Genomic DNA, 24735 nt, shown 5'->3' on the forward strand with positions numbered 1-24735 from the left:
ACCAGTCGATGGTCCTCTAAGGTCAATAGATAATGTTTTTAGCTCAGTGATAGTTGTCAAGTATTTTGGTATTGAAAAATAAATGGAAATGATATCACAGACATGAATACTGTCATTATGTGCAAGCTCTATGCATCCAAGATGTTATTTGTCGTGGCAATATGATTCGTGAGATACTATGTCATTCATATAGCAGTGTGTTCTATAACACACAAGTTGACACAAATAGCATAGCATCCATGCTAACTCTATCCAGATCATGGATATAGCCGCTTGCAGTTCTTTGTGCTCGCTGTCAACTTATTTTGGAAGTTCAATTAAAACCTATGGTCTGAGGCATGACATTGCATCCGCATTTTCCTGAAAATAATTTATGGTGCGCTAAGTGTACAAATTTTACCAGCTGTGCATGTCATTCCATCTTCAGTATGGGGTCGCCTTCCAGGTGTTCCAGAATGAATAATTCTTTCGATTTAGAAAGCAACGAGAAATATTGCTGAGTATTAAAAGAAGTTTCTCCAAGCGAGTATTCAACGTACAAGGTCACCTTGGAAGTCGGATGCTCAGCCATCTGACAAGTACGTTCAAAAGAAAAGACATGCCTCAAAAGAACAATGCAAATTACAGGTAGATGAGGTTAGCACGTTCTGATTGTCAAGTTCCGAATTGGGAAGACTCATACCACGAATTTAAATTTTCCACACGGTCTCATCGTGAGGAAAAACCACGACTAGATCCACCTGTCGCGCACCTTGGTCAATCAATCACGCGTCCATACCTCATGCTTTGTGCGAGGCCGCCGACCCAGCAGCAAAGGTATGAAGACAGATTGAAATCAGTTTATAAAACAGAACATACCCACGCATCAGCGGGCTTTCTAGGCAGAAAAGAGGGTACTCCGACATTCGTCTGGACTCTTGAGTCCAGAACTGGATGAATTTAGCATGGAAAACCAACCGGAGCTGCATTTGCCAGTGAGTGGATAATCCGGAGAACATTCCAAGCTTACATATTCTTGAAAGGAGGATTTTTTTGGGGATCAAAATTTTCCTGTCGGTGCATCGTGTGGAAGGGGAGGCATTCCACAGGGTGAGTTCTTGTTTCCATTTTCGTGCAATTTTATCCTCCGGCAAATGCCGCGATTAGATTCCATGATTATCTATTCTGGAGCCTCTCACCTCTTCGTTCCCATCGCTTCTCGAGTGGTAACACCGCAGGTCGTCAACAAAGTCTACATAACCATGTTCTCGACAATCACCACAAGATCCTATTGGCTATAGATGGACGCCAAGCGTCTATCATTCTCAAGTTTGGTAAATTTTGAGGTCCGGAGTTCGTGTTTGAGGGTTACAAAACTATTCTTGCCATTTTACTGCCTCCTGCCTACTTTGCGCGTTGCGTTACGACCTCTTTCGGGACTAATGCCTGTCGACCAATAAGATCTGCAGGCGGCGCTCCCCAGTTTCATTAATCCGAGGTGTGCTGTCTGTGCCTTGCGGTTATTTGAGTGCACAGCTCCGAGCACGATGCTTTGCGTAATACAAGCTTTCTTGCGGATATAAAAGGGATACAGATTTTGGCTTTGAAGAATCTGTCTGTCGAGTGTCCTACCTGCTACATTTGCAACCTCTCAGAATCCCGTCGATCCAACATCATGTCGCGCATTGCTCTCGTATTCTTCGCGTTATTCGCTTCTATCATGATGACCATCGCTGTACCAGTACCTGTTGCAAATGGCGAGCTAGTGAACGTTGAAAGGCGAATCACTCACGTCGGTCGAGTGAGTGCATCCTCTTTATTATTCAAATTCAAAAATTTATCAGAAATTTTTAGGGGACATGGTTTTATCCTGGTTAGTTTTTTGTCTTGTATTTGAATGAATTTATTCTGATAATCAATAACAGGTCTTGGAAATTGTGGATGGCGCAATGGCAATAACGACCTCATCCTTGCCATTGGCAAAGGATTTTATGACCGTAACGGCGGGGGAAATTGTGGCCAAGTGAGCGCTAGTGCAACTTTCCGACAACGTGTTCATGAACTGACATCGACCCGAAGTACGTTCAAATCACCAACACAGCTAACGGCAAGACAGCCTACGGCTTGACTGTGGACAGTTGTCAATCCTGCGGCGATAATGACATTGGTCTGTTCCAATCTTTGCATCTAACGACGACAGATTAAGACTAAACCGTTTTTTGTTTTGTTTTAGACATGTCCCCTGGTCTCTTCTCTCAGATTTCCACGCTCGCGACAGGGCAAATCCAAGTATCATGGCATTTTATGGCAATGGGCTGGCATCCGTGATTACTTCCGCTCCGTCGCAGCGCTTCCTCCCTTCACGACCTCTTTCTACGTTTCTTCCTTTCTTCGAATCTCACGTGAAACATCTACGACCACGACAAATTCCCATCACCAAACAAACGAACCCCATAGACGACGGCCCACACGAAATGATAAATCGCCCACATAGAAGACGTCATCAAATCCAAAATTTTGTAACATTATTCTTGTTCTATCATCATTTATGACGGCTCGTGAAACCTCGACGGGGAGCGACCCAACCATTCCATATCATTCTAACGACTACTGTAGAAGTTTTTCTCTTCGAATTCTAAAGCGCCAAGACGCAACTCATACTATACACCTTTCATGTCTTTGCGGTGGCTCAACCCTGCCCAAATGTTACTTGTTCAATGTACAAACTAGAAGTGTTTCCTTGTACTACATTCGGGGTTATTCGGATTGTGACTCTAGTGTACTTTATCAAATCAAACTTGTGTGTTCCACAGTTTTGAATTCTCTTCAGAGTCGCGTCTTCTAGTTCAATACACAGGCTGTACATGCTCTGACCATCACTAAGTTGCAGGGTGGGTGATCCTCGGAAAATCGATCCGAGTGGTGCTTACACATTAAAAAAATCGCACAAGTGACAGAGGGTTGCAAGGCATTACCCTCAAAATTCTCATAACAAGTTCCGGCCTCTAGACTCAACGCCAGTGCGCCGTGATCGGAACGGGTGCGTACCAACGCGCGCGGGTGGCACCCCATAAAAAAACACACAAAAGAAAACGCTACAGCAACCCACCTGCAGACCGGCGCGTGGCTGCGGCTACAAAGATGTGTCATGGGCTTCGTAATTATTAATCGAGAATGAAAATAAATTTTTCAAGCCGCTCCAGCACCATTCGGAACGGTGGCTTTTTTGCAAGTCGCCGCCAATTGGGTTCTACTTCATGCTCCAGGCAAAGACGACTCGGCGAGGGTGATTGCCACGCCCACGCCTTTCGAAAAAAAATGCGTACAAAATGAAGTCACGCCGGAGCGGACGTATAGCGGCTGCTATGCTACCTTGCGTGGCGTGGGACGGCGTCACCGGTACCTAGGTCCAAACTTCCGGGGACGCTTGGACTGTAGCACTGTGGGAGTCGAAGTGCGCTGCCTTTGGAAAGTATAACAAAATGAAAAATCATTGAGGTTGTAAGATAGATGAAATGTACTGTGTGTGAGCGATGTGGCGCGCACAGCAAAGATGAGCAGGTACCATGAAATCTATCCTAACAAGGGACCCTTGGAAACGACGGGATCATACAGCTCGGCCTTCTCGAGGAGAGGTCGTCTATTTGTCGAAACTCTAAAAACGGACTTTTAGTAAGAAAAGTTGAAACATAAAGGCTACTTCCTCCTAGAATATTTCGAGCTCTTTTTGATTCTGGTTCCCCGGAACGGGTTTTCGCTGTCGTGAGAAAAGTGAGGTAGCCGACGATGTGGTGCAGTTGACCCAGATTTTATGTCTATCAGAAAAATCGAACGCTTGAACACCACGTCCCATCAAGCTTCCTATGAGAACGGAAAAAAAGGGGAAGAGATGGATTATGGCCATAGCAGTCGTCTTCAGTGGCAAAACCGGGAACCGGTTGGTGCATATGGCATCCAACTATGCGTTCTCAAAAAACGAGGCAAGTTTGGTTGACCAATGGTGATCATAAAGGCACGAGTAAGACAAAAGATCCGAACCAAATTTATGAAGGCACTTGAGTGCGAATAGTCATTGTGCGAATAACGCTGCATCGAACAGGCGTAATGAAAGCTATGTGGCCATCGTATATTCTTGTCGAGCTCGTTCATTAAAAGTCCGTAGAGGTCGGCATCCAGATCGATGTCCTTCGGTTTGAGTATTCGAATGGACTATGCAAGTTCGATGGATGAGGCTGGCAGCCTGCTTAGAGAAGGCTGATTGACAATAGACAAAAGTCATAAATGGGCGCCGCCGCCGAGTACGAAAAAGAAACAAATATACACTGACTGTTCTACACCTATCAACACATAGATGGTGATAGTGGCCGACCTGTAGGAGATGATATCCAGTGAAAATCTTCATTGGTGCCGACAGAAGGTTCAATAACCACCCAGGAACGCACAGTTAAACTGAAATCGGATATAACAAAGGTTGATATAAACATAGGACACTCTTCATCGACAGCTCTATCTGTGGTATGTCGTAACTCCGTTACCAGAGATATACATTTCTGCGACAAGTCCCAAAGGCAACCGTCTGTCAGCGTACAATGCACATAAGTTAAATGGGTCCTATGTGCTCTGGTACTGTTTAGCGCTAAATATGACTGTGTGACGGCAGGGATCCAAGTAGATCGTTGCCAGAGCTATGGCGGCAATGCGTAGCTTGATGTAGAATCAAAATAATGCACTTGAAAGGGCCCATGACAAGGTCCAAGGAAGGACAAACGATTCGACCAAGACGATTGTTCTGTATCTGTGTGTTAGATCGACAGGAGCGCCGTCGCTGATATGGGGCCAAGTCGGTCGTTTGAAAGCCTGACAAAATACAGCTGTGACACAAATGTAGACAGATCATATAGAGGTACACGATATCGAAGATCCATTGCAAGTGGCTGAAGTCTGAAGCAAATTGAATTCCAGTAGAGAAACAAGAGAAGGATGGTCCGTCGAAGCTCGAATTCTGAATAGACAAGATGCGACGTGGAGAGCCTTGGAAGAGGCGGAGTTAGGCCGATGCTTGGGTGGGTGGGAAAAGTGAAACTCGCGTCACGTGCAAGACACGATGGGCGAGATGACAGATAGGGGCCACCCCGAAAGGCGGCTAGGTTCCAGGCAAGTTCCAGGGCCAAAATCCATTTGTACTTCGTGAATTAGACCTAGTATGCCATACTTAAGAGGGAGATCTCTCCGTTAGTTATGGCTCAAGTAGGTTGACAATTTACGATTCGATTACTTAGCATGTCATATGGCAATTGCAAGCAGTATGAACAAGGAAATCAAGACCGAAAAAAATTTATGAGGTGGGTGAGGGTAGATACATTGAGTGAAAGGATATTGTAATCAAACTAATGTAGGATGTAAGCTAGTCGAAGGTGTCGAAAATATGATACAAGATCCAAAGACAGTATTACCAGTACATGACGAGTGACGATACACAAAGAAAATAAAAAAAGAAATAAAGTCAGTTCTGTATAGTAAGTATACCACAAAAAAACGTAGAGATAAAATATCTCTCCCTCACTGGAACGTCCTGCCAATACCTCCGCAAACAGGACATGTTATTCTATCCAGAAGCATGAAACTCGTGTTGCCCTTCCCGTCGCACCTCCAACACAGCCTCCCTCCAATCCTTGGGTCTCCCGCAGAATATACAACAGCTCCAGACCCATTCGGGGGTCTAGGGATGCCTGCCCCAAGCCTAGTCTGCCATGGGTGAACACCAGTCGGCGGTGTCGTGAATCCACCGTGGTGATTGGTCATATACCCACCGGGAGCGAAGTGTGCAGGCGGCGCGTTAAACGATATGGCTGGTGGAATCGGAGGCGGTTTGGGCGGCGGTGGGTGAGGCAAAGGACGTTGGAGGTTCTGCGCAGCTGTATTGGGGGAAGTGGGAGAAGGAGGCGAAAAGGAGTAAACGAGCGGCCCGGTAAATGGTTTTGCGTATTTAGACCAGCATTTCTTGCATGGGCGCAGTGGGTCGGCGTCTTTATATCCTATGTTATGGCCTGTTACAAATGAGTAAATGGAACAACAAGTGAAGATTAGTATATCTATTTATCAATATACATCGCGCCGAGGACGGCTTGGCGGTGCAAGAGGAGCTGCGGACGCACATTTTGGGCATTCGAAGCCTTTGGGATACACGAGCAATTTCCCATCCTTTAGCAATGGGTGTCCGATCGAAGGATGATTTGTGGGTCGACCATCATTTGGCGTAGATGATGCAGCAGAAGATGTGGACGCTGTGCTGATATTACTTGGACGCTGTGGTAGGTTCTGAGGTGGAGACCCGGGTGGCGGCATGTACGTTCCAGTTGCATTCGCATTAACACTTGATTCATCAACAGCGCCTGCGGCGTAGAAATCACGCGCAAACTCGGACGACCGTCGAGATATAGTGGAAGAAGGGTGCAAGGGTGGTGGCCCTCCAGGCGGTCGATAGCTCTGAGCTGACTGAGATGGTGCTGGTGGAGCCAATGAATGTTGTTGCTGCGGCTGTCGGCCAGGGTAAGACGCCCATGATTGCTGCGATACAGGACGAGGAGGAGGAGGAGGTGTATTGAGACTGTTCATGGCAGCGTTGACAGAGTTGGTGAGTGAGGTTGTAAGTTGATGTAGAACAGATCCGGCAGAGCGATTCACTGAAGACGCAGATGTCGAGAAAGACGAGGTGCCCGTTGCCTGAGGTGTCAGATATGGCCTTTGTTGTGCTGGTGGCCTAGGAGCCGGTTGGAAAGGTCTTGAAGGACCTTGTTCTAATGTTGTTTCTCCAGAGTACACCGAGGGACTAGCGGTATACGGCGGTGGTTCTTCGAGGTCATTAGCATCGAGAGCATTGTCTGATGGTCTGTGAGGTGCTGTAGATGCTGCTGGGGGCGACACTCCTCCGTTGAAACTCGGTGGAGGAGAGGGATAACTCTGGGGAGTAGCGGTGGACGCCATGGACGGAGTGCAAGCAGATGAGATTTGGGAGCAAGATATTGGCTGGTCTCAGCCGTAAATAGCTCCTATTTGGCTCCGACCCCGGAACTAAACTGCGGCTTTGCACAGCTCTCTCAACTCCGAATCTTCTTGATTTACTCTGACGACGATGCCCGACCCCAAGGCCATAGCCTTCAAAGAAAAGGTATTATAACAGATATTGACTAATGAACGGTGTATGCTAATATATGTTCTAGGGAAATGCTTCATTTAAAGCAGGAGATTATCCCAGTGCAATTGGGCACTACACATCCGCAATCCTCGCTGACCGAACCGATTTAACATTTCCTCTGAATCGTGCCGCCGCGTATCTCAAGCTAGGCAAGTACGTCCCCGTCTTTATACATCATTTTTTCAAACATATCGCGCTATTTGAATGTCCATCTTTGCCTGGCACACCACTGATATTCACGCGTCTCATTTACAGATTTGAAGACACCGAACGAGATTGCAATACCGTATTGACCCTTTCTGCCCCAAAAACCAATGTCAAAGCTCTCTTTAGAAGAGGACAAGCTCGTGTCGGAATGGGAAACTTGCTGGAGGCGCAGAAAGGTGCATACCTTCTAATGGTAGTCGACCTGATCTTCTGACACCTTGCTCTTTTTGCAAGATTTCTCTGATGTTCTCTTGCAAGAACCCTCAAATGCATCTGCTGCAGAAGAGCTCAAAAATCTTGCTGTTTTGATTCAAAAAGAAAAGGCAAAGGTAGGGCGAGTTTTCCTTCGGCCTCAAGCGTCATTCAAAGTTTTGTCTTTCATGCGCTGTAGAAATCGAAATCTAATGCCCCCGTGTCCGTCCCCACGTCTTCAACACCAGCATCAAATGGTACACCAGTGAAACGGCGCCGTGTACCCATTCGCATCGTGGGTGATACCGCTGATATCAAACCTAGTGTAACATCCGCGACCGCGACGCCATCGACTTCTTCAAAAGTTGCTTCTACTTCAACCGCCACTACTACCCCCATTTCTGACCCCACAACTTCCAAAATCCCGCCATCCGAGAGCAAGACTATAAAGACTTCATCCAATGGAACAACTGATACACTCCAAGCGGTGTCATCACGTTCTCTAAAATCACCACAACCACCAGCTCCATCGACCACATCAGCTACACCAGGATCTCCGCCGCCAGCGCCTACAACCCAACCACAACCCCAACCCGTCAAACCTAAACCCGACTCGTTCAAAGACGCTAAACTCGCGCGCGACTCCAAGAACGCGACCTCGAACACCAAGCCACCGACAGCAAGAGTCGGAGGGGGTATATTCCGCGCGTCAGGCGAGAATACAATTTTCCCTACGCGCGGCAATGCCCCGACGCCTAATACATCTAGTGCACCAAAGGATGTGCAGATGGATACGACGCCTCCTCCTCCAGTGGCTACGCCTACGCCCGTAGCTCCCCCAGCGCCCATGGTGGTATCATCCCCACCACCAAAACCTCCATCTACATTATTTGAATTCTCCAAAGCGTGGTATGGGATCAAGGATCCTTGGGAACGATGGGCATTAATGAACGTGAGTTTTTACAAGCCTAATCCAGCTTACTTTACATTCTCATTTTTGGAAATATGTACTTTACAACCTCAATGTCACAGACCATCCCCCCTTCCTCCCTCCCAGAACTCTGCAAAACATCCCTCGAGCCCTCGCTTCTCGTGTCTATCCTCGACGTCTTCCTCACCGTCCTCGGCACCTCTAACAACCTCCATAAACAGACTATCCATGCGTACATGGACAACATGACGCGCATCCCGCGATTCAGCACCGTCGTGCTGTTCTTGAGCAAGCCGGAGAAGGAGGTCGCGAGAGAAGTTTGGAAAGCATTGGGTGTCGATCGGCCTGAGGGCGTGTGGAAAGGTGTTGTGTAGATGCCACTGCCCATCTTTTTTGGCCTTTTGTTCGCTGACAGGCACGATCTAACTATTCAATTGGTGTGGCCAGGGTACAAAGCTAGTTAAGAGTTAACCTATCTTAGGCAAGATTTAATGGAATTGAAGCAAATGACAAATCCGACGAAGGAACGAGGCGTGGCGATGATCACCATCTTGCCACAACATGCAATTTGAATCGACATCTCAGCATACGCGTACCATGTCATGCAGAGGGCTTTTCATAACAGGTCACGCTCGCAGGGTAGCTGTCCATGCAGCTTCATTCATCATCACATCGTGAGTGACATGACATACTGAAGTATGAAGTTTGAGCAGCGACTTGAAACTCTACTATTATATAAGAAGCGTCGCGTGAGCAAAGTGTCATGAAAAGATTGACAAGTATTAGAGCATTTCTTCCTCCAGCCGACCGAATGTCGAATGAATTGAAACGATTAATATGGAATCGAAGCTCCGCTTCCAGTGTCCACTACACTGTTTCAGGCCTTCTTCTGGTTGAGGAGGGCATGAGTTAAGAAGAAACTCTTCGGAATCGCAGATACACCACGGGCATATATCTGATTGGTATACATCTGGAATATGAAAATTAGACAAATTCCTTCAAACGGGACATTGCTAGACATTGGCCACTCACTAAATCATCGTAAATGATAGCTGGTACTTTTTTGTCGGCCAATGTGGAACCGGGGTGAACCTTGACAATCTACAAACAAAAAGCAAGTTAATTAACGGAACGCAGCTAAAGGACAGAAAACCATACAGTTTGCCCCATGGTTTGCTTATAGGTCCCATCAGGCTGAAGGAGTGCAGAGTTCCCAGCCAAACCATGTCCCAAGCTTCTAATCACAGGTTCATCATTGTCTTTCGCCGACGCGTTTACATCGATCCCGATCTTGGTACACGTCACCACGAGCTGCTCGCGGATATCCCTCGCCTCCAGGAACGTCCGCTCGTTCAAAAAGTGCTTTCGGCACCACTCCCTCCTCGCGTGCTTGTTCTCCGCTGCGGCAATTTCACGGTATGCACGGACAGCGTTCAGGACTGTGAGGTGGTCGCCGCTGGAATGCTTGAACTTTCGCCGTGTCTCGGTGACTGCGTCTCGCTGGTCGCTGATGTCGACGAATAGTTTTGATGATGCGGATAAGATGGAGACGATGTCGAGCACTTCAGAGGTGCAGCCGTATTCCTTCGATGCCACAACGGCGCATGCGTACTGTGGCTCCAGGGGGAACAGGGCCATCTGGCGGCCGGCTGCCGTCAGCTTTTGATTATTGTCAATGGCCCCGAGCAGCCATAGTGTTTTGAGGGCAGAGGAAACTAAGTAAAGAGTCAGCGACTTAAAACAGCAATTACAATAGGAAAGAGGTTACTTGTTTCGAGATCAGGTTTATCCATGAGATCGAGCTCTTCCAGATTCTGCCCTAGGCACTTCAAGTTGAGAATACTTGCAGTGAGACTGCAACGCAAGATTTCAGGTTCTCCTGCGACAGCCATGTTGTTGAATGCGTCTTCTGTGTACAGTCGGAAACATACTCCGGCGCCCTATGCGCATAAATGTGGTTAATACCACACGAGATTCAAATTTTATGCAACATTTACCTCGCGACCAGCGCGACCCGCCCGTTGCATCGCAGATGACTTGGTAATATCTCTCGTTAACAGGGTATCAAAACCTAGCCAGAGCGGTCAGAACAAGCAAAGACAACGGAAGCGCGGAAATAGCACATACCACCACCAGCTGTTCGTGCAAGGTATTGCTTTTCTTTACATTTTCCAGTGTCAATAACATATTTGATGCCAGGAATAGTAATAGAGGTTTCTGCTATGTTCGTAGCTAGAATACATTTACGGGTATTTGGTGGTGTCGGTGCAAAGGCTTTATTATTTTGAGAATGTTCTTGAGCAGCAAACATTGTACATGTTAAAACCTGTCAAATACTTAGTTTATTGGAATATATTGCAGAAGCGAATTTGACAGCCTACCTCGGGTTTGTCTCTAGGAAGCTGTCTGGCGTAAAGCTCTATTGACTTTTGGAGACTCTCGATATCTTCTTGTCCAGGCAAGAATATGAGAACATCTCCTGGGGGTTGATCGGTATGTATTTGGAAGAATGTCCGCATAGCAGCGTCAGTGTAATCAAGCTGACTCTCCGCTGAGTGGTAGATTTTGACGGGATGCTGTCGACCCTTAACGTAGAGAATTTTTGCACTAAAAACAATTATTAGCGGGTCGTAGATTGGTGTCGATGAAGAACCTACTTGTGGTAGAACCTACTGAACTTCTCTGCGTCTAGAGTAGCACTCATGATGACTATTTTCAAGGGATTTGAGGCATCCGCATTGCCCTTCCCTTTAGCATCACTCTTGGGATTCCTTTTCGCCTGTATTGTCTTGAGATTCGCAATGAGCAGATCTGTTCGTAGGGTTCTTTCGTGGGCCTCATCGACAATGACGACACTGTAGTGGCTGAGGAGAGGGTCTGACATGAGTTCTCGAACGATCATTCCGTCCGTGAGATACTTGATCCTCGTCTCGGTTGAGGATTTCTCGTCAAATCGAACCGCGTATCCAACAAGGTCACCCAGGGACACATTTTGTTCGACGGCCACCCGCTGAGCCAACGAGGTCGCAGCTACTTTGCGGGGTTGTGTTACTGCGATCATGCCATTTCGGGCAAGACCACTTTCGAGGATATACTGTGGCACCTCTATCAAGGTTTAGATAAAGCAGGCACGGGGAATACTGGAAATACATACGGGTAGTCTTCCCAGAGCCTGTCTCTCCCAAAAGAATAGTAACATCGTTTTTTCTGATTTCTTCAATCAGAGCTTCCCTTCCTATATGCTAGTTTGAGAGCTAGTAATAGATTACGGGCAACGAGACATACCTTTAGCGATAGGAAGTTGTGCACGTTGCTCCTGTACAGCTTTGAATTTAGCTGAGTGCGGAGTACTTGGTCCAGAGCCGTTTACATGCGGTCGCTTCGACTGACTTGAGCTAGGGCCATGTGCAGAATCTTTCGATTGCGGTGTGTCGCCGTTATGGACAGAACTGCGACGTTTCTTGTTCTTGTGTCCATTTTGACCGCCTCTAGATTGGTCTGAGCTTCCATTCACGATGGAGTTTTTCCGCTTAACACCATTCCCTTTGGTCTTATCTTTGTCGTCGTCGCTCACGTCGGGCCAGGGGATAGATTTCGCCCGTTTATGATTCTTTTCGGTCTTTAAACCATAATAAGATGGGTCCCTCATCTTCTGGATGGTTTTAGTGGATATTGTTGCAGTTGGCATTATACCAACTAGCTAAAAGTAACTTTATGGCAGACGAGACGAGAAATTAAGCAAAAACAAGATAAGGAGCGTTGGGCTTTGGGGCATGAGAGACTGCAAATTAGACTTGTCCAGGAAAAAATCGAAGTTGCCGAGCGTTGTGACAGCACGTGTCCGTGACCTCCTATCCGCGTCACGCGAGTCGCGAGTAAATTGGGTGTCTTCAGTAATTTGCCGAACACCACTTGGTTCGTGTTCACGACATCCGTCCTCGACATGAGCAACAACCAACCCTGGTATCCCCAGGATGACTACCAATATACGCAACCAAATGGCCGCCAGCGTCTGCCAGATCAGCGCTCTTCCAGTTTCCAAAACGCGGCCCCGGATGCAGTTCACACTGGTCAGAGACTTTTGGCCGTATATCCACCGGCGTCCGCAACGCCTACACATCACGGTATGAACAGACGTGCCACATAACTGGTTTTTCATGTTTAAAATTTTGACTAGTGTCAAGACATATCAGCAACATGACATTGACGAATGCCCCTACATTTCCCCAGCCCAACCTCTATAACAATTACAACACAAACTATCCGCCATCGAACCCGGCTCCATATTCAGACTATGACCAGCAGTTACGGTATCTGTCGTCTTCGCAGATGATGGTCGATGATTCTGGTTATTGGGATCACAATCGAAATGAGGCTGTTCGCATGTTGAATGGACAAACTGCTTCGTACGTGTTTTATTCGCGCATACATTCCAATCGCATCTTATGTTTTTCAAGCTCGTATAATGCTCACTACACGGATAATACGCAATGGACTACACAGAATCCTCCCTCCTCATTTCAGACCACGCCTTTCGCACAATCTGTCTTCCAACGTACTACTCCCAGCACCGCCTACCCGACGCCTCCGCCCCCACCCATCAATCCTGCATCATCTTCTCTGGCGTACGCGCTAGGTGTTCCTCCAGTACAATCTCATCCACAGGCGCAGACGCAGACGCATATAACCCCACCACAGCCCAAAGTATATCAAGCCACGGAGTCACATGCATTTTACGAGGACTTTCTCGAGCGCAAAGCCTTGCAAGCCAATCCGCCACTGACTAACCAAGCCAATCCGCCACAGATTATCCAAGCCAATCCGCCACAGACTATGATAGCCCCCGTTCCTCGTCAAGAACAAATCCGACCGTCTACTCCTCCACCTTCGAAGCCTTTAGTTCCTGACTCCAGTCCAGATCCTCTTTCCCTGCAGTACAGCGTTTCTCCCAAGGCAATGACAGCTTCGGTGACCCCCATGAAGCGTAAACCAATTGTTTTGATAGAATCTCCCTCTATTAAACGTCTACAAGCATTAAAAGAGTCCAACCACACTTCCAGCCAGCCGAAGACTCCTCAAGCGCCAAGGACATCAGCCCCTCCTACCCCGAGCTCGAGGGCCAGTTCTTTTTCTAATATGTCAACCACGTCCTCAAACAACGTAACTCCAACGCACAAGCGCATTGTAAATTTGGCATATGTAGCTGTTCCTCCAAGTCCCTGGCTAACCCCAACGTCTTCTCGCAAACCTTCTGTTAAAACCGACTCTGTCAGGAGTAAAGTAACATTTGGTGATACCCCAGATCTGGGTGGATACGGATCGGAAGACGATGGGCCGTCTAGTCCTACAAAAAGATTTCTTAATGACTCTGTAAAGAGTTCCGCGCGTCGCACTGGAGACCGTGATGAGCGAGGTGAGAATCAAATTTTCTGGACGTCCACGAGGCTAACATTCATGTCTATAAATGTACAGGACCACTTGAGAAGTTTACGTCTCTTATTGAGGATGTTTTTGAGGCTGAAGACACCTTGCCCTCGGAGCTTGAGGCTTCGGATCTCAACCACGAATTCTTTTCACAACTGTCAAACGATTGCACCCGACCTTGCTTGTCGTCGTCTATCATTCGCAAGTTGACGAAGTACATTGGTCATGTTGCACGGCCAACGAAAAGGCTCCGTCAAGCCGCTAACGGTGTATTGGGGACCCCTCGAGGCAAGGGTCGTATGACAGACGTGGACACACAGATACTTTCTCGTTTACTGAAGATACTTGAACGCAGTGTCAAGGCAGGTGAAGACATCGATCCTTTTGCTTATCGCGCACCACCAGTGTCAGCGAAATCTTCTCCTAAGAAACAGAGTACTAAGAAGGTATCCAAACCCAAGAAAAACGAGAGGGCTTCAAGATCGCTCACACCTAAAGGTGCTGATGAGGAAGAAGATGTTGTTATGGAAGACCCAAAAGCGACTCCGGCTATTGAGCTCTCAGAGGACGATTTCGACAAGCTTACGAATTTGTTGGAAATTGCGAGAGACAGTATTCTTGCCGCTGACTGTTGTATAGCACTGCTGGGAAGTGACAGGCTCACTAAGCAGGTAAGATCATATTTCAACCTCTTCAAGGATTCCCAATTTAATCAATTTTATAGCTTTACTCGGAAGAGTTAATTACCGCCTGCCTTAACACGATCAAGAATCAACTCACCAAAATTCTTTACGCATTTGTGGAGGCGTCAGCCGAAAGCGGCCCTTCCCTGAATTCGAACCCATTGCTCATGAACATTGTCAAGAATACCACATCTAGTGCCTCTAGTCACCGTCGCCAATTAGGTGAATTGTTCCAAGCTCTTTCAGCCGTCATTCCACGGATCAACAACCTCATCAACACCGAAACTGTGGCCATGTCCGACTCAATTATAATCCAGGCCGTGTATATCGCCATTGGACCCTTCTTCGTTGTCGATGTGGGTGGCGAAGCGGATGCTAAGGGTAAGAAGGAGAACGTGATCATCAAAACGTTGGGGAAAAGTGCGATGAGAGGTTTGAGGTTGGATGCACTTGCCCTGATTCGAAGCGTGAGTTCATTTTCGGCTTGAATTCGCTGTAGATTTGTAAATATGTGAACAGATCTTTGCGAACCATGAAGACCAGCGTTCATGGATCATTGAAGAAATTCTGACTTCCCTGATCAAACTCAACGACACTAAACAGAAGGCTGGCCAATTTAGGTACGTTCTATGTATCATTCTTTGCACTTTTTTGTCTGATTTGAATATTGTAAGATTGAGAGATGGCAGGGCCATTCGAACGGTATCCGCTTTGTTGATGCAGCTAGTACAGACCTCTGCCCACGATGTCCGCATCGAGGCCAAAAAGATCAACAAGTCCCGTCAGAATAAATTTGCACTACGGCGTCAAGAGAGTTTTTCTGAAAGCCAGCAGCCACCGGATGAACCTTTCCTCGACGAAATTGATCAAGAGGTTTGTTTTATGTTGATGTTTCTTGGGATAAATTTTGAACACCATGTCCAGGAACTCCGATTGTATGGCTCCGGGTTAGATTCTGCTACCAAGGCTGCTAAAACAATTATTGTTTTCTTGACACAACGGTATGTGTAAATGTATATTCTGTTTTCGTTTTTGCTTCTAAACTTGACTTTAGATCTGGGAAAGGCAAAGCGACTAAAAATTCCAACGAAGCTGAATACCGCGCTATTTTTGACAACTTGATCGACGATCTTCTGGTTGTGCTTTTCTGGCCAGAGTGGCCGGCCGCAAGTATCATTCTCAGTATTGCCTCCAAATTTATGGTGCGTCGTGTCTCGAGACTGTTCCCTTTTTATTTTCACAACTTATCTGACAAATGGCTTGGCTGTATAGGTCTCGTCTCTCGATGATGTTAAGACAAGTTCTCAGACCGACAGTAATGCTGCGAAGACCATGGCGCTTGATCATCTCGGAGTCATTGCGGCTCGTATACGTACCAGCATCTTGAAGGTTCAACGCGAGCCACCGTCAAAAAAGCCTCTCAAGCCCCTTGATGAAGTATGTCTTCAAATTTCTTGGGCGTATATGCGCATTATTTTAACTCTTGGCTTTCAGATTGTCTCGAATGTCGACCTCAAAAACTTGAATAGATTTTTGGAAGCGCATAAATCTGTTGCTTCGCATGTGTGCAAGAGATCTTCAGAGGACCAGGCATACGATGTGAGTTTTATCAGCATATATCTACAGAGTGTTTGAACGCTAATTGCTTTGCCTTCTCATCTTTCAGAGTGCACGAGAGCTAAGCGCTGCTACCCTCGGACAAGAGTTAGCGGCTGCTCTAAAACAAGTACATCGATGGCTGGAGAGTCCTGGAGAAGACGATGATTTGAACATCAAGGATCACAGCAAACTCGCAGCGTTTGGAGATAGACTGAAGCTTGCGTTGCGCGAAGTGTGGGTCGATCCTTCCAGTGACGTGTTCGATGTCGGGTACGTGGCCGTATCTACATTTATTTGACAATTCGTTAAACTTGCTATGTTAATTAGGTCGGCAGAGGAAGTTCAACGCGTCGATAGCTTGTCGGAAGAAATTGGAACAATTCAAAGTCTTCGTAATTCTTTCAATCCCATTTTGAGTATCATAGTCATGGCTTTAGATGCACCTGCGATCTTCATGCGAACCAAGGCCCTTCGTGCTCTTGGGCAGATTGTTACAAGCGATGCATCCATTCTCGCCAATGTGAGCACATTGATTTTTTTGAAAAGCACATTCTCAACTCCAACTTGTCATTACAAGGCTAATGTTCGTCGTGGTATCGAGAGCCATCTTCTGGACAGTTCACCCGCCGTCCGTGACGCTGCTGTTGAACTGATTGGGAAGTACATGATAGAATCTCCTGAAGTTGCAGGGGAATATTACCAGAAGATTGCTGATCGTATGGCGGTGGGTTCTTACTCTCTCTGGAACCTATTGCTGGAAACTGATGTGTTGCACAGGATACTGGATTGAGTGTCAGGAAACGTGTCATTAAGCTTCTGAAGTCGTACTATCCTATTACTACCGATCAACGCCGCATTGAGATCGCGACGAGAATGGTCCTGCGTTTGATGGATGAGGACGACACGGTTAAAGATCTTGCTATCAAGACCATTGAAGAGCTGTGGTTCCCACCTACACCACTTCCTTCTGCTCTGAAATCGTCACGTACTGCGACAGCGCCGATCAACCCACGCGATAATAGCGCGCTTGAAAGTAAAGTCTCTGTGATCATGGGCACGTCTGCAAATTTCAAGGACCGTCAATCTCCTTTGGAGGACGTGTTGCACAAAATCATGGTGGACAAGGAAGGGAATGAGAAAACCTCGCTTCATGCTCGTTATGCAGAAATTTGTGAATCTTTGATTGATGGGTTGGTGGACGCGTCAGACCGTCCCGGTTTTGTACGTGCCTTTTTTGTTTTCAGTTACACAATCTGACCTTGTTTTTCATTATTTATTTAGACCGTGATCAATTGCATCAGAACTGTATACCTCCTCACGTCCGCGTATCCCTCGATTTTGTCTGGCACTTCTGCTTCCACACTCCTTCCTTATCTCAAAAATGCCACGACGGTAAGATATTACCTTCTAAAATAGCTTCTGTTAGGTGCTAAATTTCCTCTCTCCAGACTGAGGAATTGACAACATCTGACTATCTACTGAAAATATTCCGTGTCTCGATTCCTCGTATGCCCAAGACTGCAACCAAATTTGGTCATGAACTTCAAGCAGCATTGCAGCCGATGATCATCAAACCTTCTGGAGCTGGTGGAGTACAGGTTCGTCACTCCTCCTCGACTTAGCCTGCATGCAATTTTTCAAACGTTTATTTTTCTAGCTTCTGCAAGAAGCTGTTGGCTGCATGTGTACCGTTGTGGAACACCTTACTCATGACTTTGTCAGATTAGTCAACCTCCTCAAGTCTTGCAATGGTATACACTACGTTTGGTACCTCGTTCGATTATATTACTTACATTCAATGGACATCTAGCTCGTCTCTTGCAATCTGTTAGGCGGCCAGCCCAAGAATTAGGCCCAGCTGAACACCGTGCTATGGTTATTCTGATCTTGATTGTCGCTTTGCTGGCAGAGAATTGTAAATTTGATACGTTGCGCAAGGAGAACACAAGTTTGTATTTCCACTGTTCTTTTCTACCCTTTTGCTAACGTAATCGATAGACCTCGGTGCTGATCTCGATACAATATCCAAAGGGCCAATAACTGAACACATCTACAACATATTGCTTTCGTTGTACGAAAAATATGAAAGTGACTCTCTTCGTGGTCGTGTTTTGCAGTGCTTGGGTGTGTAGCATAATTTTTTACTTTTTTTTATCTAAAACCAATCTTCTATAGGTTTCTTGTTCCGCGCACAACCCACGTTGATGACGATGGAACGATCTACGCGCATCATGGACGTAATCTTTATGTCTTCTGAAGAGGAAGAAAAGGGCCGTATGCTGAAGATTATACAAGACTTCCTCGTTTCTGAGGCTGCGAAACATGATGCACAGGAGAAAGGTTTGCTTCTATTTTTATCTGTAAGTTGAGTTTACTAATAGAAATTCCCAGAATCGACCAATGCTAATAATTCCAAGTCGGAAGTTGACATGGGCGAGCTGGTGGGAAACACAGAAGGCTTTGCCGATTCTGGGTAGGTGTAACTCAACAAACCACTGTCTTGTTTGACGCTGATCATTTTCTACAGTGTCAGCGCCGCTATCGTCCAACGTTATCTGGAGCACATTCTGGAAGCATGTCTTTCGACTCACAATCAGATTCAAAGTGTAGCAGTCGATGTCTTGACCTTTACGGTCAAGCAGGGATTAGCCCATCCTCTTCAAGCCTTCCCTATCATCGTAGCCCTCGAAACTAGCCCTATTTCGTCAATCAGCAACAGAGCAAGTGCCCTCCACACCATTCTCCATGCAAAATTCCCTACTATCGTCAACTCTCGGTACACCGTCAGTGCTCGCAAATCTTTCGATTACCAGAAGAAAATTACAACAGGTGTTGTGCATGGTTGGTCGATTATCATTTTACAAATTTTGCAAATCATTCATTATGTGTCAACAGGCTTCCGAATGCAACCGACACCTATTGCTCTTCTGCAGCGGTGGTATACCCATGTACGAGAAAAGCGTCCTGTTCGACAAGAATTTTTGAAGGCGCTGGTCAAGATTTTCCAGGAAAATCCGAATTACGAATCGTCTCAGGTAACCATTATCACTCAACTGCCATGTGCTCGTACTAAAACTTGGGATCAGGATGACGTTAGTTACACAAGATACATGGCCGAAAACTTTGCAACTTTCGACTACAAAACATTGGAGGAAGTTCTTACTGTGATCAAATATCTCACTAGCGTTCTTTCTACCACCGGAATGCAATTGCTTGAGATCATCTCTCCTTCCCACTTGCTTACCCATTTGCATGGTTCTTCTTCGCAACCAATTGCCACTAATCCTTCTGAACCACCGCCTACACCTGTTTGTTTAACAACATATTCAGACTGTCACTTTGTACTTACATTTCGCTACAGGACGCAACTTCTACGGAAATTCCGCCGCCGACGGTACAAGCCGACGCAAAAGAGTATGACAGAGTCCCACTCATGCGAACTTCTGTCATCATCGCCATTGCCATGCTGCTTAAAGCTCATCTAAAAGCACTCTACTCTTTATCCGAAGAGTATGTTTTTCTTTTTTTCCCGTCGTCGTTCCAAATCTTATCAGAAACCTTGTCACAGCAAATGCAACAAATTTGTCATTGGGAAGAAGAGCGCCATCGGAGATAGGCCTGCTACAAAACGGCATGACGTCCCTGTTTCCTGGGATCGTCTAACATATGCTACAACTCCTCTGCTTACGACTGAAGACGCTGATATCCAACGAGTCAGGGTACGTTCAATCCTTTCTTTCTATCAGCTTTCTCTGACCTTTTTTTCTAGTTCCTGGAAATCTGGAATGCAGACGGGCTAACCGCTGAACCGGAAGACGAGGAATTCCTCTAAAACACCCTGCTGCTTCATTTTGCTGTCTTGCTTTCTTGCATTATTCGAACATTGCATTGCTACTTACTTACATTGTCATTCTCCTGCTTTCATCGGGTATGCGTTTTCGTTCACGCCATATCATTATTTTCAATTGTTGTATTCTACTTCCCCACTAGACTCCCATGATACCCCTATTTAAATAACCATGCTCATGATCAATCGTATAGTACTTAACACATGCTTATTATTAAAGAAACCACTGACTGTCGTTGTTGTAACTTCGAATTGATTTTTTGGACTCTGCAAGTCTGCATGATTTAATGGTTCACGATAACTTAATCATTGCACTCTACTGCTAATAAATACATGTTTCTACAGGTTATATCCAGTTATTATGAGGGCGGTGCTACCTTTCCATCCACGAAGATGACGGGGCCTCTAGGGAATTCTTCAATAGCCTGTTTCGCATGTTCATCGAGGAGAGGTTCATCCTCGTACTTCCACTCTAATTCACCTCCGTACACTGCCGGAAGGTCATGGGAGTGTACAAGCTCCCGTAGAGTGGAGCCAGGATCTCTCCCTAGGACATGAATCTTCTTCCTAGTGCCTTCGTCAAACCAGCCCTGCATGAAAATGAGTAAACAAATTGGTCTCAATTGGATCCAACAACTCCAAAAAGCTACACCTTACCTTGATCCAGTTCCATATTGTTGGAAAGAACGATGGCGAGTTCACGATGGCAATGTGATGTAATGTTTCAGGATAATTCGAGGTGGAAAGGCGGGAAGCTTCCTGTAGATGCGTTCGAAGCCGCCACATCGAACCAAAGGAAACGTTGTCCAGGTCGATGATGGTGGTTGTGGAGGAGACGGGAATGGGCGCCGTTGCGCGAGGTAGATGGGTGCAGAGTGGGAATGTAAATCGGGTCATGAATTCGTAGAGGATGATGCTATGAGGATATGAATGAGATCAGATCACGTACGTTGGGAAGGGATATTGGGTGAATTTGTGGTCTTACATCCTTTCGTATCTCGTCTTGGCTGGTAGTGCATCTAATTCTTGTTGGAACGGTTCTAATGATGCCAGTCGGTATACGTATAGTGGTAGACCCAACTGTATTGGGATTTACGTTTAATCAATAGATTGTTCGAACTTGGAGATTGGAATTAAAGCCTGACATACCTTGTCTCGTCGTCCTGTCCAACGCGGATAGAAACGTCTGGAGAGGTCAAGATCCTCCGCCCCTATTTCTTTGTAAATCTCTGTAACATTGTGTTTCTTTCTCCAGTTCTCTGCGTCAGCAAATTGCTTTTGTGCAGCTGAAGGGTTGAAGCTTCTGGCCCGAAGAAACCGCCTGCAGGCCGATTTGCGAATCAATTCAGTTCCGTTTTCTGAAGACAGATTCTTTTCGAATAGAATGCGAAGGTCCGGGGGATATAAATGTCGTGGAGTAGATTGTTACTCACAGCAACGTTGCGTCATCATGAGACGCCTTCACAGCTTCTGGTCCCTCCACGGCGGGTACATAGAGATTGGCCTTGGTTAGGTTGTCCTTGAATGTTGTCAACGCCTGCTCTTGGATCGGATTAAGGTTTCCTAGGTGGCCGCTCAACTGGTGTGCTAAAGTTGGATCGCTGCTAAGAGACACAGAACTAGAGTCGGCCATACTAATATGACAGAGAGGAGGTAGTGCCGTGAAGCGCTGGAGATTGATCTAATTCCGGGCACTCAGTGGTGAACGCTCTCGTTATAAGTAAGGCGGAGATCGTGAAGAAGCCAGAGGCACAGGTTCCACAGTTGGTGGGAAGACATGGAGTCCTTCAATTGCTTTGCTGAGTCATTGATATATAGTTTGGTGCAGACTCATTCCGAACGATGTCGGTGGTATCTCGGTTGGATTTTATTGCTCGATTATCGAATTAAAGGTGAAATATCATTGAACAAAAAATAAGAAGCTTGGGACTCAACACTTTCAGGCCCTCAGGTCCCATGAATTTCATATTCGTCACGGAGTTCACCACTATTCGTTCTTAAATCGTGGTCGCGCAGAAGCTTAAAATTCTGTGGCTGTACAACCTGTCGGACACTAAAATTCGACCAAAAAAGTTATCAAAAGGAAAAGGTTACGTTGTTCCTTCTTGAGATTGCTGTCTACAAATCTTTGGTGCCAGCAAACGAGATTCGTCATACGCAAACCGAGAATTTGGTGAAAGTCTGGCAGCAACTGTTCCTCTCAACTCCATCGGCGCAAATCTTATCAAAGAGTAATACACGGGAAACGACAACTCCAAAATGTTTGAAGACATTGGGATCAGAGTTATCTAAATGATTAAACTCTCTCGTTCAGGTGTGTCTTTGAAGTTTGGACATACATACCATTCAATTAAAGTTTATCGTTGAACTAAACTTGTAGATGCACGCCTCGGTAGGATACATCGGAACTTTGCGTACAATTGAATAGGACGCACGCGAAATACTTGCATAAAATTTCGCTCCGCTTGCAAGCTGCCACTGCCACTGCTCGCTGGTCATTCTGACAAGTGGAACGTGGGTTACGTGATAAAAAGAAAGATCTGAAGAATGTTTGGAAATGTTGAAGTCCACCTTCAACAAACCTTCCAACCAAATGCTGGGCGTTCTGACTGCTACAAACTTTCGAAACCTACCGCATAAAAACATTGGATACACGATTGTTATGCCAAATGGGAGATGAAGCAGGACATCTCAAGAACATTCAGCCACTTGTGTGCGTGCGTGTATGTAGGCACCCCAAACCAACGGTTATTTTTTCCGTCACGATCCACACTTACGCAACAGTCGGATCTCAAAATTTCGGGCCCCTGGATATTTTGAATGGGTGTTGGTGACTTGGTCACTGACGCGACGGCGGTTTCACGTCGGCGCTGTCTACATCATTCACTAAGTTCCCGAGACCCCAATTCGGGGGCCATCGCCCTCTTCGTCACATTCTGATATAAAGAACAAATTTTCTTTTCGTCAGACTTCTTTCAGAAGTCTTTCTCAACTCACTCCTGTAAGTGACACTATACTTGCTCTTTAAGCTGTCTGGGGCGACTAAACACTCGTTTGTAACGACAGTTCCTCATAACTTATGCTTAAATTTCACAACTGCTAACTCGATTCGCTTGAACCAATGGGCTTGCTATTCACACCTATAAACCGACCGGATCCTCTGGTTCTACCCCAAGAGCTATCACACGAAATCATTGACTATCTTCAGCTCGACATACAATCACTGAAGCATTGCAGTCTCGTTTGTCGCTCGTGGCTTTTCTCCAGTCGGATTCATATGTTCAGAGAGCTGGCGTTCACTCCCAAAAATTCTTCGATACTTCCCCAATTGATAACGGTACCGCCGTGTTCCACCATTCCCCCATATGTCAAGAAAATCGAATTTCAGGGTGTTGAACCTCTTTTCAAGCCTAACTATACCACCTCGCATCTTCTTTCCCATTTTTCTTCCACTGTCACCCATTTGCGGCTCCGCGACATTACATTCGATGATTTTCAATGCCTCTTGGACATTATTTGCGCCTTTCCCCATCTTCAGTCTCTGAAGCTCAATCACGTATTTTGGGGCAAGTCGGAAGGAAGTCGAGGTATGGATGGCGCCACGAGATTACTCCCCAAGTCCGTAACAAGTCTGGAGCTGAAGCACACGGACCTACAAGATTTTGCATCGTGGTTGTTGTCGCATCCTTCTCTACCAGTTGTTCCCCACATGGACATCGGGCCATTTGAGCAGAAGGACATTCCTTACGCTGGCAAATACATGTCGTTAATCGGGCCAGCAATAACGCGTCTATCCTATTGTTTCGCCACGGTCGAGTTTCAGCATATGTGTCTATTCAAGTTGATTTCAAAGCTGATGCCTTTGCCCGAGAACAAGCCAATAATACCCGTGGCGCCCGATTTGTCTGGGTCGCCTACTCCTGCCTCCCAGTACAAACTCTGTTTTGGTCTTCCAATATGCGAACACCTAGCTTCCTTCATTAACCTCCGATACCTTCGTATAGACGGCTTTATGGATATCACATCTCCTGGTAATACCACAGCCACTTATTGGGCACCGCGTATCCTCGCCTCTGTCAAGTCACCCGGATTAGAACATTTATTGTTTGGAGTCGTCCTTTCGAGAGCTGGAGACATGGATAGGTGTAACGTCAAATGGGGGTACTTTGACTTTGTGCTATCGCATGAAAGTTATTCGGGCTTGCGCAAGGTGGAATTTGAGGTGAAGGGGAGGGCGCAGTTGGACAGTGTAGCGGATCTTATAGCTCTTCGGTTGCCTCAGGTCTCTGAACTTGGGCTACTGCATTTCTCAAAGGCAGAGTAAAGCACCGGCTGCACCGCTCAAAAATCATACACGCTCATAAGCGCCGGTAGACCTATTTCAACAGTAGAATATATTCATACTATACCCGCACTTATTTTTTACAATACACGATTAATATCCACTTCACTTGGTGCTTACGGTGACCAAGCTGGTCACTCAGTTGAAGGCAGCCATCGAAGTTATTGCGTAGGTGGCGTCTGGTGGCGTTCACATTTAGGGGGCTTTCAGGGGCCTTCCCCGCCTTCCCTGGCCTTCGATGTCACAGCCACGCTATGTCACGTAAGTGACCGGAGATCAATTTGATTCCACGTGATTAATAATTGATATAATGACGCGTCGCTTGCCAGGTGCCCT

The 24735-nt window shown here is 46.4% G+C and overlaps 7 protein-coding genes across 7 annotated transcripts; 4 read left to right on the forward strand and 3 right to left on the reverse strand.

The window, feature by feature from the left end:
- Positions 1-1654: 1654 nt before the first annotated feature.
- JR316_0006782 (uncharacterized protein) lies at positions 1655-2307 on the forward strand (the record flags this gene model as incomplete). The annotated part of the gene is made up of 5 exons (XM_047892527.1): positions 1655-1780; positions 1834-1852; positions 1905-2002; positions 2059-2146; positions 2213-2307. The coding sequence occupies 5 exons, from the start codon at positions 1655-1657 to the stop codon at positions 2305-2307; spliced, it is 426 nt and encodes a 141-aa protein (XP_047747809.1).
- A 3231-nt stretch (positions 2308-5538) lies between these two features.
- Positions 5539-6963, reverse strand: JR316_0006783 (Proline/serine-rich protein C17A5.10; the record flags this gene model as incomplete). Its single annotated transcript, XM_047892528.1, has 2 exons — positions 5539-6026; positions 6135-6963. The coding sequence occupies 2 exons, from the start codon at positions 6961-6963 to the stop codon at positions 5539-5541; spliced, it is 1317 nt and encodes a 438-aa protein (XP_047747810.1).
- A 148-nt stretch (positions 6964-7111) lies between these two features.
- On the forward strand, positions 7112-8878 carry JR316_0006784 (RNA polymerase II-associated protein 3; the record flags this gene model as incomplete). Its single annotated transcript, XM_047892529.1, has 6 exons — positions 7112-7147; positions 7200-7327; positions 7430-7557; positions 7616-7710; positions 7773-8525; positions 8606-8878. The coding sequence occupies 6 exons, from the start codon at positions 7112-7114 to the stop codon at positions 8876-8878; spliced, it is 1413 nt and encodes a 470-aa protein (XP_047747811.1).
- Positions 8879-9381: 503 nt separating this feature from the next.
- On the reverse strand, positions 9382-12153 carry JR316_0006785 (putative ATP-dependent RNA helicase prh1; the record flags this gene model as incomplete). The annotated part of the gene is made up of 10 exons (XM_047892530.1): positions 9382-9474; positions 9537-9605; positions 9663-10219; positions 10273-10444; positions 10502-10575; positions 10632-10830; positions 10886-11111; positions 11162-11609; positions 11659-11739; positions 11790-12153. The coding sequence occupies 10 exons, from the start codon at positions 12151-12153 to the stop codon at positions 9382-9384; spliced, it is 2283 nt and encodes a 760-aa protein (XP_047747812.1).
- Positions 12154-12447: 294 nt separating this feature from the next.
- Positions 12448-20042, forward strand: JR316_0006786 (Protein rad9; the record flags this gene model as incomplete). Its single annotated transcript, XM_047892531.1, has 28 exons — positions 12448-12628; positions 12682-12910; positions 12962-13917; positions 13977-14599; positions 14653-15078; positions 15131-15231; positions 15286-15484; positions 15536-15612; positions 15666-15813; positions 15884-16048; positions 16106-16210; positions 16278-16480; positions 16538-16730; positions 16788-16934; positions 16988-17431; positions 17492-17602; positions 17659-17808; positions 17868-17961; positions 18021-18158; positions 18209-18334; positions 18386-18550; positions 18602-18683; positions 18738-19051; positions 19106-19245; positions 19297-19518; positions 19572-19720; positions 19779-19929; positions 19980-20042. 28 exons carry the CDS (start codon positions 12448-12450, stop codon positions 20040-20042), a joined length of 6102 nt encoding a protein of 2033 aa, XP_047747813.1.
- A 374-nt stretch (positions 20043-20416) lies between these two features.
- On the reverse strand, positions 20417-21690 carry JR316_0006787 (Sec14 cytosolic factor; the record flags this gene model as incomplete). Its single annotated transcript, XM_047892532.1, has 5 exons — positions 20417-20647; positions 20715-20973; positions 21043-21137; positions 21207-21378; positions 21491-21690. 5 exons carry the CDS (start codon positions 21688-21690, stop codon positions 20417-20419), a joined length of 957 nt encoding a protein of 318 aa, XP_047747814.1.
- Positions 21691-23334: 1644 nt separating this feature from the next.
- JR316_0006788 (uncharacterized protein) lies at positions 23335-24381 on the forward strand (the record flags this gene model as incomplete). Its single annotated transcript, XM_047892533.1, has 1 exon — positions 23335-24381. One exon carries the CDS (start codon positions 23335-23337, stop codon positions 24379-24381), a length of 1047 nt encoding a protein of 348 aa, XP_047747815.1.
- Positions 24382-24735: the final 354 nt, after the last annotated feature.

Source organism: Psilocybe cubensis, chromosome 6 (genome assembly GCF_017499595.1).
Source record: "Psilocybe cubensis strain MGC-MH-2018 chromosome 6, whole genome shotgun sequence".
Lineage (NCBI taxonomy): Eukaryota > Fungi > Basidiomycota > Agaricomycetes > Agaricales > Agrocybaceae > Psilocybe > Psilocybe cubensis.